The sequence below is a fragment of the Anser anser genome (assembly GCF_964211835.1).
Source record: "Anser anser genome assembly, chromosome: 3".
NCBI classification, from domain to species: Eukaryota; Metazoa; Chordata; class Aves; order Anseriformes; family Anatidae; genus Anser; species Anser anser.
The window spans coordinates 29,086,504-29,101,913 of NC_139722.1; the positions used below are offsets into that span (position 1 = coordinate 29,086,504).

Sequence of the window (15,410 nt, forward strand, 5' to 3'; positions counted from 1 at the left end):
TAGTAATAGAGGATTTGTGCTGATAAATGTTACAATTCTGAAAACATATAACTATACTATTTCAATTCTAATTACTATACTTTGAAGCTAAACTAGAGACGAATTTCAAATCTAAAATCCATGTTTAAACTACATCTTAAGATTCAACACTGATTTCTTAAAAATTCTTTCAACAGTCCCTAAGGTCTCTTAAAGTATTTCTCAGGAAAGAGGTGGAGTCACCATCACTGTAGGTATTTAAGAGATATGTGGATGTGGCTCTTGGAGGCGTGGTTTAGTGGTGTACTTGGTAGTGTTAAGTGATGGTTGGACTTGCTGATCTTATGAGTCTTTTCCAACCTAAATGATTCTATGATTCTGTGATTCTGTCACATACTATACCATACCACTCAGTACTGTAGGCATTGAAGTCTAAATAAAATAATCCAGCCTTTGCTGTGCCAGCTCATTTGGCTACATTTTATAACCTAACAAAGTATCTGTTAAGGGAGTATCACATCTTATACTGGTCATGAAGGTGTATTTTTGATGATTATCATATGACAACATTCACTGTCAGACACCTGTTTTACTTGTGTGTTTTTTTTAATTTAATTTAATTTGTATACTCTAGTTTTTGCTGTTGCTTGACATAATTGGACATGAGATATAAATATGTGAAAAGAGCTGAAATAAATGTTTTGGTCCTGAATATAACATTTCTATCATGTAGATAAGTTAACTGCGAGATACAGACACCAGTATACTCTTTTCTTGACTCTCCTTATTTCAGTGCAGCAGAGCTGGGCTCAGTGTTCCTGTTTGTTGCATCTGTTATCAACAATCATAGAATCATAGAATCATAGAATCATAGAATCATAGAATCATAGAATGGCTTGGTTTGGAAAGGACCTTAAAGGTCATCTAATTCTAACCCCCCTACCATGGGCAGGGACACCACCCACTAGATCAGTTTGCCCAGGGCCTCATCTAACCTGGTCTTGAACACCTCCAGGGATGGGGCATCCACAATATCTCTGGGAAACCTGTTCAACAGGGCAACAATATGGAGGGGCAAATTATCAGATAAAGATACTTACTAGCCATCTATTTTATTCTTCTGTGGGTATATTGCATACTCATCAAAGCAAGAATTATGTTCTTCTATAAGTGTATGTTTTAATACTCTTAGTAAAAATGTCTGATATACAATATCTTGCAAATTGCCTCAGGTTACTCTTAAAATACATTAAGTACTATTTCTCTAGTTAATGTATATTTGTTGACAGTGCAAAAATTATTCCTAAAATGCTTTTTTTTTTTTAAATCAGTATTCAGAATTTAGCAGATACTACATACTTACTTCTTCCAGTAAAAAGCAGTGTTAATTAATTGCTCAACTTATGATTCACGTGTATTTATTTCATTAACTTTCTCATGCTCTTAAATAAAATTATTGTTATAGATCTGTTACAGATCTGATTACCTTTCTGTAGAATTGCAAGCAGCTGAATGAGTTATGGGTCAACCTAAATAGCAGCTTGTGGCAATGAAGATCAGGGACCAAGGAAAAGGACAAAATGAAGCAACTAGGTGACTGTGATGCAGTCAACAGTGGTATGAATCTGATTCTTAGTGATGCTTAAAAAGTCCACAGCAGAATCTGACTTAGAACTTGCACAAAGACTTAGGTGCAAAAATACGAGCCGACTACTGTGAACAAAGGACTGGAAGTTTTTTTTCTCTTTGTTCCTATATATAGATAGGAGAAACAATCTTTGGTCACCTGTATAAAGCAAATTTGAGATCAGGTAAGACTCAAGAAACCTGACCAAACACAAAGTGTCAGCTGGAAAGCACTGGGGAGAAAATACCTATGCTTGTTCAGCTTTTGTGACTATAAGAAAGTCAGTAAGATTTGTATTGAAAGAATAATTACATGCAAGGAGCATTCAGATTCAAATTAAGTTGGGAGAGAAACTGTCAGGAACTTGAATGCATCAACAGGCTCTAATCGGCCTAACCAGTTTAAAATTATCTTTCTCTGCACTTTTCCTCTGTGACCTTTTTCCCCTATTTCACAGGTTTAACTGCCTGTGTTCAAGGTCGGCTCAGACATGACACAGAAGTGTCACCTTGGATCAGCCTGCTGTGAAAACAAATCCCCACTCTGAGATGTCCAGTTACACGCCTTCCATTCATGAGATGTGTTAAAACCCAGGTCTTTACACTAGAACTTTTCCCGAGTTATTTTGTCAGTAGGTCTGTATCCAACTTTGTATCTTGCTGATTCTGACCTTTTGACTGCTCAGCTTGACTGCAAATCTGCTTCATCACTATGGACTTGTCTTGGCATCAGTGGGCTATTGGCTGAACATTGATCTGCAGTGTTCTTGTGGCTACTGAGGGACAATGCCCCTTGCTGGTGAGGACATTCACTGTTCCTGCCTGCCTTGCTGTAACACTTGGTCCCAGCAATCCTTCCTTTACAGAGTAGACTACTCTTCCAGCTCCCTGTCACAAGAAGTAATAGTAATCCTAATATATTTTGCCTGAACACCTAAACGGATCAGTGGAAACCAGAACAGCGTTAAGACAAATATTGTTTCTAATAAAACATAATCAAACAGCTTTTGAAAAGATTATGAATCCTGAGAATTTTGAGTTCAGTCTAGAATTTGAACTGCTTCTAATTCTCCCAGGAGCAGTCTGAAAACCAGAAGGCTATACCGAACTTAGAAGATTCTGATTCTACTCACCTTTTCCAGGTTCTACATTCCTCTTTTCAAAATTCCAAGGGAGAAGAGATACCAGACTGTTTGGTCTCAGACAGACTGCAGGGAAGTCTTTGATTGTGTGATCACTTTCCATTATTTGTAGAATGAGTGCTAGTTTAGAGTAATCTTTAAGTTGCTTTGGGGGAAATTATTATTTCCTCTCTATTGACAAGTTATGGCCAGAAAAATCTTGGTATATAATGGATATTGCTCAGAATTTTCAAGAGCTATTTCAATTCAAACCAGCCTGACTTATGGTGTATTTTTTTACTTTTTTTTTTTTCCCCAAATTGTCAGTTAGAACCAACCTCACCACACTTCAGTTTCATCATCAAACTACTGTGTTTTTATTAAATTTAGACAATGGCAACAGATGTACTCAATTAAGGCAATGCATTTTTAAAGATTGTAACATAGCTGTGAATATTATCTGTGTGGATAATAGCACTGGAACACAATTAGTTATGTATTCTTTTAACTATAAAAATACTCTTCAGTCCTCTTACTTGATAAAAAGCAAAACATTGTCTCAGTAGAAAAGTAATAAAAAAATCCATATCACCCAAGCGAGTACTCTTTGTGTTATTGATTTAAATAAACAGCAACCGTGTAAATGTATGTCCCTCTTGTCTCTTAGAGTAATGAATGCATTTCAAGTTCTGGTTTTCTGAAGCTTTTATACTTTGGAACACTGAATTAGTTTAACGTGTATTAAATTACTTACAGTGAATCCTCCAATTATATTAAGACACAATCCTTCATTCAGACAGTTGATGCTGAGCAGTCTGCAGTAGTCAATTACTTCCTCACAGTTCTTTCCAGTGAATCCTGGCATGCAGCTGCAAATACACCAGTGTATTTTAGAGGGGTTGGATTTTAAAAGTTAATTGTATTTAATTATGTTCCATAATTCTATTAAATAATATTCTTGCAGTAACAGAACAGATCTCAAACGTTATTTAGAATAAGCAGAACATGTTTTCAAGCAATTAAAATCAGTTTCATGAGTTTGGATATTTTTACTTCTCCATAAAATATTTTTTTCATTGATTAAAGTATTTTCATACCAATGCTTCATATAATCTTCCGGAAACAAACACAATCTAGAATGAGGCGATATTTAATAAAAAGCTGTAAACAAGGTTTTGGAAATCTATTAGAAAGGATGGGTCAATTAAATCATCAGAGAGAAAAATGAGAAATATGATTGTAAATGGGGTTTAAAATAGTTAGCATCAATCATTGCTAATGATCAGCAAAGACTAGTCACTAATGACACACTTAGGTATGAAGAAACAATGTAAGGAACCCATTCAGAGGATAACACATGGCTGTTTTTGTGCTTGCTTAACTGTAATTTTGTATTTTCTTTAAAGGAAAAAACTAATATTCTGTGTTGTGACTGTTTGTTGGTTCTATGTGATATGAATGGAGCTGTGGCTATTCATTCTATTTTAAAAGTAGCTATAGATATTTCTTCTGCTTCATGCCAGCATTCATCATTATGGAATAGTCTTTTCTATTCTAGCCCTCCAGTGTTTAAAAAGAATCCAATTTGCAATAAAAAAGATGAGATTCAAATGGATAATAAAAAAGTCTTATTCAAAAGAGATAACAGAACACTGCAGAAAAATAAATATTTGAATATTTATATCTTGCTTAACATGAGCAAAAAGTAGAAGCCAGAGTGCAAAAACTCTCTTTTGTATTTTGAAAGATACATAATCCCTGTCTAATTCACTAGGTATGTACTTAGAGACATACTAAGCATGTTCCTCTTTTTAAAGGCTCTTTCTGGTAGAAAATATTTAAGTAAAAGAGAAAGGAAACGTCCAGTTAGCTGAAAAATTGTGATGGTGAAGGAACACAAAAGTAATAGATAGGAGGTTTCTTTTGCTTTTTCTGATGGGTATTTTGTCTCATGGCTCAGCCCAGAAGCTGGAAATCATGAAGATGTTTTCAGAATGCATGGAGCCTTTCATAATTATGGAGTGTACAACATTAGCAGATATATTTTCAATATCAAGTATAGTAGAGGCAATAATTTTCAATAGAAAATTTCTGAGTTAACTGTATTTTCTAAATCAGTTAAAGAATTCTAAAGAAGCTTAATCAGTGTGTATGGCTATGCCACTGAGGGATGCACAGAGACGTCTACTATGTCCAGGGGCATAAGTCATTTATTAGCTTTTGGTAAAGTGTCAAACAGGCTGGTTTTCACTACAAACCCTTTAACAGCATCCACACAGGTTATTTGTAGGACCATGAGGACCATGTGGAAGGAGGGCAGTGGATATAGGAAAACCTTCTCTACATAGATATTTACAATACTTCTTTCTTTAAGCTAGTATAAACAACCGCAGGAGGGTCCTCTATGCTACCCACAAGTAGCAATGGACTACGTAATCCTCACCTTCTTCTTAGAAATAGTTGCTGCATGCAAATCCTGTATGAAATCCTACACCAAATGCAACTGTTACCCTTTTGAATACTTGGAATCAGAATTCTTGCAAAGTCTATTCTTACAAAATGTCCAGTTCAATTATTGTAGCTACAAGTTTTTTCATAATGCTTAGATGCTTTTATTTCAGCAAAGATATGAGGGATTTATTGAAAGATATCAGGCAGTTACATCATTAGACAAAAAAGAAATATTACACATGCATATAAACAATTATATAGTATCTTTTTTTATAATTTGTTTTTAAAATCACACTTAAAAACAAAGATTAACTCAATTACAATATTTGTTTTACTGATAGGTTTTCAGCTATGATATGAATCAGATAAGAGAGCTTCTGTTATTCTTGGTTCTATTTACTTGAGTAATCTATGACTGTTTCATAAAATAGATAATTTAGTAAACCAATTTTTAAAGTTTTCTTCTAATTTTTATATTTGCACATTTTTAATAGCTTTGTTTTTGTTGTTTCTTTGCAACAGACATGAAAATGTCAGAGAATATAAGGTAAATTAACAGCAAAAAATTTGGCAGTAAAGTGGCAAATATGGCACTAAGAAAACAAATTTTCTCAGAACATCCTTTGACATTTTTTGTGACTTGTTATTGTCCTAAAGAACATGAATAATAGAAGAAGTTACAAAGTAAACAGTCACAATTTATTGTGATGGATATCCTTGTTCACTGCCTATTTGAATTCACCTTAAATTTTGACATTTAAGAAAAAATGCTACTATTAGATTCTTAGCACAAAGTTGTATATGATATGAAGACTGAGGGGATGGAATTAGGATACAAGATAGTCATACATCATAACTGAAGTGAGGAAAATTAAATCAAGTCTGTTTGGTTATGTTTAGACTGGAAAACAACTACTTTCTCAAAGAAGAAGATAGAAGCTTAGATGGTGATGGATATAAGCAGAATGCAGCCTGAGCATAAGGAGAAGCAGATAAAGTGGGCACAACCAAAACAAAATAAAAGGAACAAAAAGGTCAAGTCAGCTATTATTTATATATGTATGTAGATTAAGTGCCATTATATTTATTTAAAATGCTACAATACTATTTAAGTTGATCAGGTATTACACCAAAAGAAACGTGGCTTTTTTATGGAATAACTAGATATAGTCATCTACAGTATTTGAAAATTATTACCAAAAGTGAAATAAAACTTCCACTTAGATCTTTGAATGACCAGCTTCAATCTTCCTAAATAAGGCTCCAATCCTCCTAAATAAAAATATCTAAATAAGGTATTATTTTATATTAATTAACATATATTAACATATGTATATAATATATATATATTTATATATATATATATGTTTATATATATATATATTAATTTACCTGAGGCTTTTCACACGTAAAATAAATTATAAAAAAGTGACTCGCTCCCAGAAAGCTTCAAAGTTTGTAACTTAACAAAACTGAAATTGTTAAATCACAGTTCCTATAGGTCTTCTGATTTTATTATTATTATTATTTTTTTATCCAAGTAACTAATGCAAGACACATTTACAAAGGGGATTTTGAATCTTAAAATTAGTAAAACCTTCTGATAGTTGGACCTCTCTAGAGCTCTTCACACCTCTGCATTTCAACACTCTCACTTTGTCAAGACTGCAGCACTCACAACCAAGTTACTGTATCTGGTCTCCTTGTGAAAAGTACCTGACATGCTCCCTTAAAATGCTTTCTCTGACCTAAATCCTTTCTTTCAAGTACAAGGGTACAAATGTGCACATAATTTACATTCCCTAAGCATTCGGGATTAAGTTGTGGAAAATTGATTTTATTTTCACAAAAATGAGAAAATAAATTTAATTTATTAACAATAACATTTTTAAAGTTGTAACCACTAATTTGATCCTTCAGTGACTGAATGTTAAAACTAAAGATGGGTTTTGAAACTTAAGTTCCAATGTGGCCATTTTTATCTAACTTTAAAAGTTTACAGTTTTAGTATTTAGTTCAGGACAACAGTCCGGGCTTTCTCTGTACCTCTCTACACAGCACCTTGGGAACCTTCAGAAAGTGCTTCATATCACCACCTGTCTTGGATACTTCACTTTGGAAAGTATGAATCACTTGCTGTAGTTCTTCTTTTCCTTCACCAAGAAAGCCTGCTGTATAGTTTAGATATTAGGGAATAACATGAGGAAAGAACATGAGCAAAAGATTTTACTTGAATGGTACGTTCAGGGCCAAACCATTGACATTGTACAAAGTTGAAGGATGCACTGCTTATTACTGTATCCAGTAACAAGTATCCAGCACAACTGAATGCATAAATAATACACAAATACTAAAAGTAAAATCTTGGCAACACTGCTATTAATAGGATCTTAGTGTTTGGTATTAGTAGCGAATAGGCTTGTACCCTTTTTGAGCCCAAGACTAAAACCTCTGGTATCTACCTTTAACAATATAACTTAAGTGGTTCTCTTCATAACCAATTTAAATGGGTTGTTAATTTTCCATTTCTACTTTCTATTATATTGATCTAAATAATGTATATCTATCTTATTCTCACATATTATATCACTAAAAAGACCATTAAAACACCATACCTTTGCATAGCTGTTTTTATTAACCACAGTCAGTGGTACAATAAGGTTCATGTTAAAGCACCATCTCTAGCAGTGCTTTTTGAAATTATAAATTACTGAAATAGCATTACACACAGGGCTTGTAATATTTTTTTCAATATTATTATGGTTATTATTATGATTATTATGAGAAAAGGCAATCTGCATCTTGGTATTAATTGTTCGTGTTATTCAGATTTTAAATGTAAGCTTTAGGCATCATTTCATACTAACTCATGCACCAACATACTGTGTAAAAAACTGGCTACATAATAGTAAATTATTAATATCTTACATCAGTGTTTCAAATATTGGAAAATAAATGGTAACACTGTTGTTCTGTGCTATGCATATCTATATGGGAAAACAACTGTGTGTGTGTCTGTGATTATGTGTGTATCTGTATGTATGTAGAATCTCTTCTTCCCTTTCATGGGAAAGTTGTAAACATAGTTCTACATATATTTATTTTTCCAAAGTTTTCATCTGAATCTCCTCTTATGTAACTTTATGTTCTATACTTCTGTTATGTGTTTGCAGTTTCTAAGTTCATTCGTAATGTGTTTTCAGGCTTTTGTGTACCACAGCTATCAATTTTCTGCTTTAATGAATATCCTAAAATTTGAAAGTTGTTTACTACACTTCAGTAATGCTTAGCAGATTTTTTTAAGGCAACCAGATAAAAGCCAAGCAAATCTGAAGAGTACAAATTGTACTCCTCAGTAGTGTGAGAAAATATCTATAAAGCTATTTAAAATGGAATGAAATTGTATACCTACTGCATCGCTTCTGTTATTTGCAAATGGACAATTTTCAGTACGGTCTTTCTGAATAAAGAAATTTTTAATATGCTTCTTGAAGGATGAATCTAAGACCTACTAATGCATGTCTGTGAATTAGGAATGAACACAGTTGTCTTACCCTTTCAGAAACATAACATAAACATCATATCCTTTGAATGGGAATGGTATCTGTAATTTAATTGTCTCACATATTGTCGGTCCATCAGGATTTACATATTTTATCTTACAGAATTGATGAGGAAACAATTTATAACTCCTTAAGTGCTTTAAATCTTTTTTTTTTTATCACTTCAATTAATTTTCAAGATGTTACATTGTAGAGCACCAGAAAATAAGAAAAAATTGTTAAAATGTGTTTATAGTTTTCTGTGCACTCTATAACTGATGACATCTTTTCTTTCTGCAGTCAATGACACCAAGTGATCCTACAAGATACTGACATAAATTAATTTCTAATCTTACCGGCAGTTATAGTTCTGTTGTTGAGCTACACAGGTTGCATTATTTAAGCAAGGCAACAATTCACATGGATTCAGTATTCTCTCACAGAACTTGCCAGTGAATAATGGCAGACAACTACATGCCACATCCTATAGAAGAAAAGGAAATTGGAAATAATTATTTTTTGTACCCAAGGCAACTCAGAAATTAGTATTTACTTCCATTACTACAGAGACCCTAAACAGGACAGTGTCTCATCATGTTAAACAGACTACAAATACATAACAAAAAACAATCATAGCCCAAAATAGATTACAAACATAATTTAGGACAAGTGGAATAGGACTTCCAGCACAAATTATACCAGAGGTGAGTTTGCTAGTTCGAAATACACCAGCTATAAATTTGTCTGGCTTTGTGATTTCATAACTGAATCAAGAAGGTGCTTTGTAACTTGTTTGTTTTTCCTCATTTCTAAATTTATTTCAGTGTGAAAATCTCTATCAAACAGTGATAGTGCAGGAATTACATTATATAATATAAGAGTATTCAATATTTAGAGAAGGAAAGAAAATGGTTTGTATCCTTCCCCCCCCCTCCCCAACATGAAGCACGGATAATATGCTTCTTTATGATGCTGAAAGACATCTGCCACCTACTGCAATCTGTAATTTACACAGCAAGAACAGTAAATTATTTTACAACAAAATATTTATTAGAGCTGATACTCTCATCCTTATTTTTCTGGACAATGTAAAGCTCTCTACAGGCCTTTTCATGTCAGAAAGAAAAGGGAAAGTATATGGGGGGGTTGCTCCCCCAGTGAAATTGGTAGTGTTCAACTGTTGCTTCAGAACTGGTCCTAAAAGCATGATCAAGGAACTTTATTTTATCATCTGTTGAGAGATTTTTATATGTTTGAAACAAACTACTGCTAGTATGTGCTAGTATATTTACTAGCTAAGAATTAAGTGGAGACATGAAATATTTAGACAGTTTGCATAATTTAGAAACCCATCATGTTTTTTAGCAACTTCTCTTTTTCTCTCTCTGTGAATGAGCATATATCACTGGTTTATGGTAACTGAGCTTTTGAACTCTTCTTTGACTATATTGCTTCTGTGTAATCACTGCTATTTGCAATAGTCATGCTAATGAAAAAACATTGACAATGCAGTTTGAAATACTACCTGATATGACTATTATCAAATCTTGGAGAGTGTGCGTGAATTTTATTCTATTTTACAATAAAATAAAATAAATTAAAATAATAAAATTAAAAACATATCACAGGAAAAGCAACAATATGAGACTACTACTAGGTAATAAAGATGACTGTTGTATCATGTTTATATCAGAAGATTTTATTAGAGAAAAATAAAAAAAGAAATGAAACAACATTGTTGGTTTTGTAAGTATCCTCTAAACAACTGAAAATGTGGAATTCAAACATTTTAACCACAGAAGTATTGTGAACATAATACATACAGATAATGCTAAGTTAGAATTAAATTGTTTAGCGCTGTGTTCAAATATAGATCTTTGAAGTTTATACTTACATTTGGCAAATCAATACATGTACCTCTGTTCTTACATGGCCTTGAAGAACACTCATTGACATCAATTTCACAACTGTGACCAAGAAAGCCTGCTGGACAATCACAAATATATCCAGACTGATTATATTGGCATAGACCCCCATTTAGGCATGGCAGAGATGCACAAGGATTACTAGGTTCCTCACAGAAAGGACCTAAAAGAAATGAACATAGGAAATTAGGGTGTGTTTGAGAGAAGGATACTTCTTGGTATGCTGCCCATAAATATTAGAATCATAGAATGGCTTGGGCTAGAAGGGACATCAAAGATCATCTAACTCCAACCCCCCTGTCATAGCAGGAACGCCACCCACTAGACCAGGTTGCTCAGGGCCTCCTTCTCTCAGTCTGTACTCATGTCTGGGATTGCCCCGACCCAGGTGCAGTACCTTAGGTTCATGTGGGCCCAGTTCTCAAGCTTGTCCAGGTCCCTTTGGATGGCATTCCTTCCTACTATTTTATCAACTGCAGCACTCAGCTTGGTGTCATCTGCAAATTTGCTGAGGGTTCACTTGATCCCAGTCTATATGTCATTGATCAAGATATTAAACATTACTGATCCCAGGACAGTTACTATCTTGTGTTTGCCTATTATTTCTCATTAGCTCACTTTAATTAATTAATTAATTAATTTTAGGAGGCATTTAGATGTTTTTATTTATTGTGTTTTTCTTAAATTATCTACATTGTGAAGCTCTAGTTACTGACTGAGACACCTGTAAACTATCACCACTTAAAAAAAAAGAAAAGAAATTAGAATACCCCTGTATATTTTGTTTGTTTGGTGAATACACATGGCATAAATATGCGTGAGTGAGTAAACTCATCTTTATTAAAGGAAGGAAGAGATAGGGAACTGTGGTCCCAGGAGACAGGGAACAGTCACATCTGCCTCACAAAGGAAGCTGAATCCAGTGGGCTTCCAGATGAAGGAGGTCGTTCCCATTACTTTGGGTCCAGCGAGGCTGAGTGTATTCTCAGTAGTTACTCACACACACAAACACACATACACAACACACTCACGGTGCCCACATAGATGGGTATGGAAAGTGGTATCCTTCCCCATACCACATAGGCACAAAGAATACTCATGTGAGCATGTAAAACACAGATGACTTTAACATTCATTCTCCTCATCTCTAGCTGGTCAGGATTGAAGCTCACCAATGAACATGCACACTTCCTCACTTTCTAAACACAAATAGACCCAGATTCATGAAGCCCTCAAGCATCAGCACGAGTTCTAAATCTGGCTGATATCTATACACAGATCCTGAGCCTCTTACCAACTTGCTAGTTGAGACTTGGAGTCTTTCCAGATATGGGTGTCACTATAGCCACTGGCCAGTCCAGCTTAAAAGCCCAACCCCTGCCCGGTAAAAAGAGTGGTCACACAGAAATAGAAGGTAGTAAAGAATTCTGCAGAGACTACACTGATCAGATGCAGGGCTCAGCCAGACAAACATAATAAGCAGCAGCCTTATTACACTCCACCAGTCCTTTTGTCACCTCTTTTCTGCATTTTCCTGTATTTTTACTTCCATCCACCCTAATCCCTACCTTTCTCTACCTTTGTTTCCTCCTAGATTAATAACCCTTACCTAAATGCTTGTCCCCTTTGACCCCAGTTTTGTCACATTCATACACAAATTCAGTATTTTTGATATGGTGACCTAGAAAATCTTAGCTTTATATGGGATTACTGATATGGTTGCCTAGTGCTGTTGGCCTTGCAAGAATATAATCCCCCTGCAAATCCTCAATCTCCCCTTCTCTTCTCTCCCCGCCCCCCCCCCCCCCCCCCAATTACAATTATCTCTGAATTCTCCCCTAACCATCTTTGAAAACCAGTCATCATTCATGGCTTTATCTATAACTTGTCTGCTACTCATTCAGCAATATTATGCTCAGCAATTTCTCATGTTATGTCCAGTAGTTTCCATGTCCTGTTCAATTATTGTAAATTCAGTCAGGGGCCTACAAATCTGTCCACATCACAGTTATGAGCTGCATAGATATTTCGGACAATTAACTTTTTTTAACTGTGTAACATTAAAGAAGTAGAAGAACTATAGCAGAATGAATTTACTTCCATTTACTTATGGAAAATTGTATAGCAAATATGCTTTTTTGCATATCCTGTACTTTGACATTCTGCTATGAAGGAACTCTGATTTAAAATGCCTTCTCAATACATACATCAGAAGCACTTTTCAATTATTTGCTGTAGCAATAACATTAAATTCATAACAAATCTATTCTCAGGTAGTAGCATGTATTGATTCCATATTTTGTCAGTCACTTGAATCAACAGAATTAAAAATAGACATTGATAAAACAGTAAATTATACTTTTCAAAAAGATTTTTTTTTTTTTTTTTGAAATGGTAAACAGAATGCTTTTAACTCGGAATTGTAAAACATAAGAAAGCATAGCTAATTTGTTCTACACTAACCTGTAGATAAACATGTGGGTCACTAAATAATTTTCTTGCCAATACATACTAGCTGTATGGAGCTATTGTAAGTACGTGGAACATTTACCAAGAGATCCAAATACCACAATCAATCTCTATTATATACAAAAACAGCTGATGCAGCAAACACCTTACAAGAAAATACCATTAGCAGAAAAAGGGTCAAACCACATTTTAATTTTTATCACTCAGTCCATTCATTGGAAATAGTTGTTTCAGAAAGGCAAGATGAATTGGACTTATTTTTTAGGACATATTATTCACTTTTCTTTAGAATCAGAGGACATTCAAAGTACCCTTTTTGAATTTGTTGCTATTCCTCATCACCATAGTAACAAAATTACAGTAAAACTATATAGCAACTTGCAAATGTTAGGGCTTGCTAATAGGAATAAACAAGAATGCCATTCCTCAGAGTCATAGAATCATAGAATGTCTCAGGTTGTAAGGGACCTTAAGGATCATCTAGTTCCAACCCCACTGCCATGGGCAAGGACACCCTCCACTAGACAAGGTTGCTCGAAGAATGAGGCTATTGACTAGTATTCATGCATACATGAGAACATTTGCAACATGAAGTGAGGGGAATTGGTCTATTATTTCTTATTATTCAATTTAATAAGTAGCTGTCCTTTTATAGTTCAGTAAAATACAGCAGCACTCACAGATGAGCTTTTTCATGAAAGCTGACACTATATATCAAAGCTTACCTTGTTTATTTTTTTCCTTTGACTTGGGAACATCTGGGTACTCTTGTCTCACACACATTGTACAACCAGAGAAGACAGATCATCAAAACAATGATTCCAACTGCTCTACAAAAGCCAGAAGGCATATTTCTACAAACCAAGTGGATTACTGAGCTGATTCTTCCATTGTTTCTACCCCGAATCCTTCTGATCCTCATCATTTTTCCTGCCACTAGTGTAAAAATATTCTCAGCCTTTGTTAAAATTGCCACTGGATTATTGGATTATTAGAACAGTGAAAGGCTAAATGAACAAAATAACACAGTACAATGAAGGCCAATTGGGAAAAAGAGATCAAAGAAGTGCCTTTTTGGTAATGCTGTGCTCATTTGTAGCAAAGCAAGGAAAAGGGTATTGTTCTGCTAAAAAGAACATAGTTATACATATTTATATATATTTAGGGAACAGTAAAGGTAGCTAGAAGAGGAATAGGGAAAAACCTGATAGAAGATAAGGAAATATTGTTAATTACAGCGTGGGAGGGAAGAATGCAGGGTTCAAGGACAGCAAGAAAAAAAGTGTTTAACCTCTTTTCTCCTTGGCCTCACCATGCAAAAGGGCAATATATATATTTATATAAATATATTGTATATATATTTTTATATATTTGCTACTTTGGAAAATGAGTGCATTTAGTGTGAATTGGGAGCCAATTACCTAACCAGATCAAAGGGGATCGATTTAAAAGGAGACACTGAGGCAGCAACTGTACTCATGATCTAAAATACAAAGCCCAACGTCCATAGGTCTATCTAGGGTGAATTCAATAAATTCTTTACCAACTATCTAACATCTTTTAGGAAGAATTCCGTGCTGAGCAGGAATGGTTATTTAATCATTAAAGCTACCTATGTCTTTGGCATTCCTCTACTTTATTATTTATTGTGTTCAGAATCTTCCATGGAAAGCAAGAGCAATGCTCTGTCACCTGAACATCCATGCCTGATGAGTTTGAAAAATCAAGTCAATAAAAGGAATTCTGGAGAACCAGTGTGTTGAGCTTTTTATTTTACCATTCCAAAACCTGATGTCACATTCAATATATTTTCTAAAGAAGATTGAAAGGTGACTTGATTACAGCCCTCAGAGGGAGAAAATGTCAAACACTAAAGGGTTCTAATTCAGTGGAGAAAAGTATAACAAAAGCAAATGAATGAAGAGAGAATTTGAATCAAATATAGTTAGAAATGCCTCACATATTTACAAGTGAGGTAACAGACTACCATGAAAGAACGGGATTCTACAGTTGCTGATGTTTTCATGTCAAGGCTATATGGCTTTTGAAAGGCAGTACTTTAACCATATGCAAGATAGAAGACCCAATATATAGGTAAGCAGTATAAAGACTTCTGGCCAGAACACATGAACTGTTCTTCTAAACTTACAAATCTATTCACCAACTTTGAGTCAAAATGTATACAAAACCTCTTAAAGGTTATGTAAAATTAGGAATTCATACCAAATTCCCATTTAAAAGTTCACATTTTTGTCATTATCAGTACCTCTTGTTTAGCTATGTTTAAATAAATAACT

The 15,410-nt window shown here is 34.3% G+C and overlaps 1 protein-coding gene across 1 annotated transcript in view; it reads right to left on the minus strand.

The window, feature by feature from the left end:
* EYS (eyes shut homolog) overlaps positions 1–15,410 on the minus strand; it is an 855,622-nt gene that overhangs the window by 779,353 nt on the left and 60,859 nt on the right. Inside the window, exons 3-5 of the mRNA XM_083831800.1 lie at positions 10,614–10,807; positions 9,076–9,203; positions 3,481–3,595 (exon numbers count right to left, since the gene is read on the minus strand). Coding sequence (XP_083687926.1) covers positions 3,481–3,595; positions 9,076–9,203; positions 10,614–10,807 — 437 coding nt within the window. The remainder of the gene's footprint in view (positions 1–3,480; positions 3,596–9,075; positions 9,204–10,613; positions 10,808–15,410) is intronic.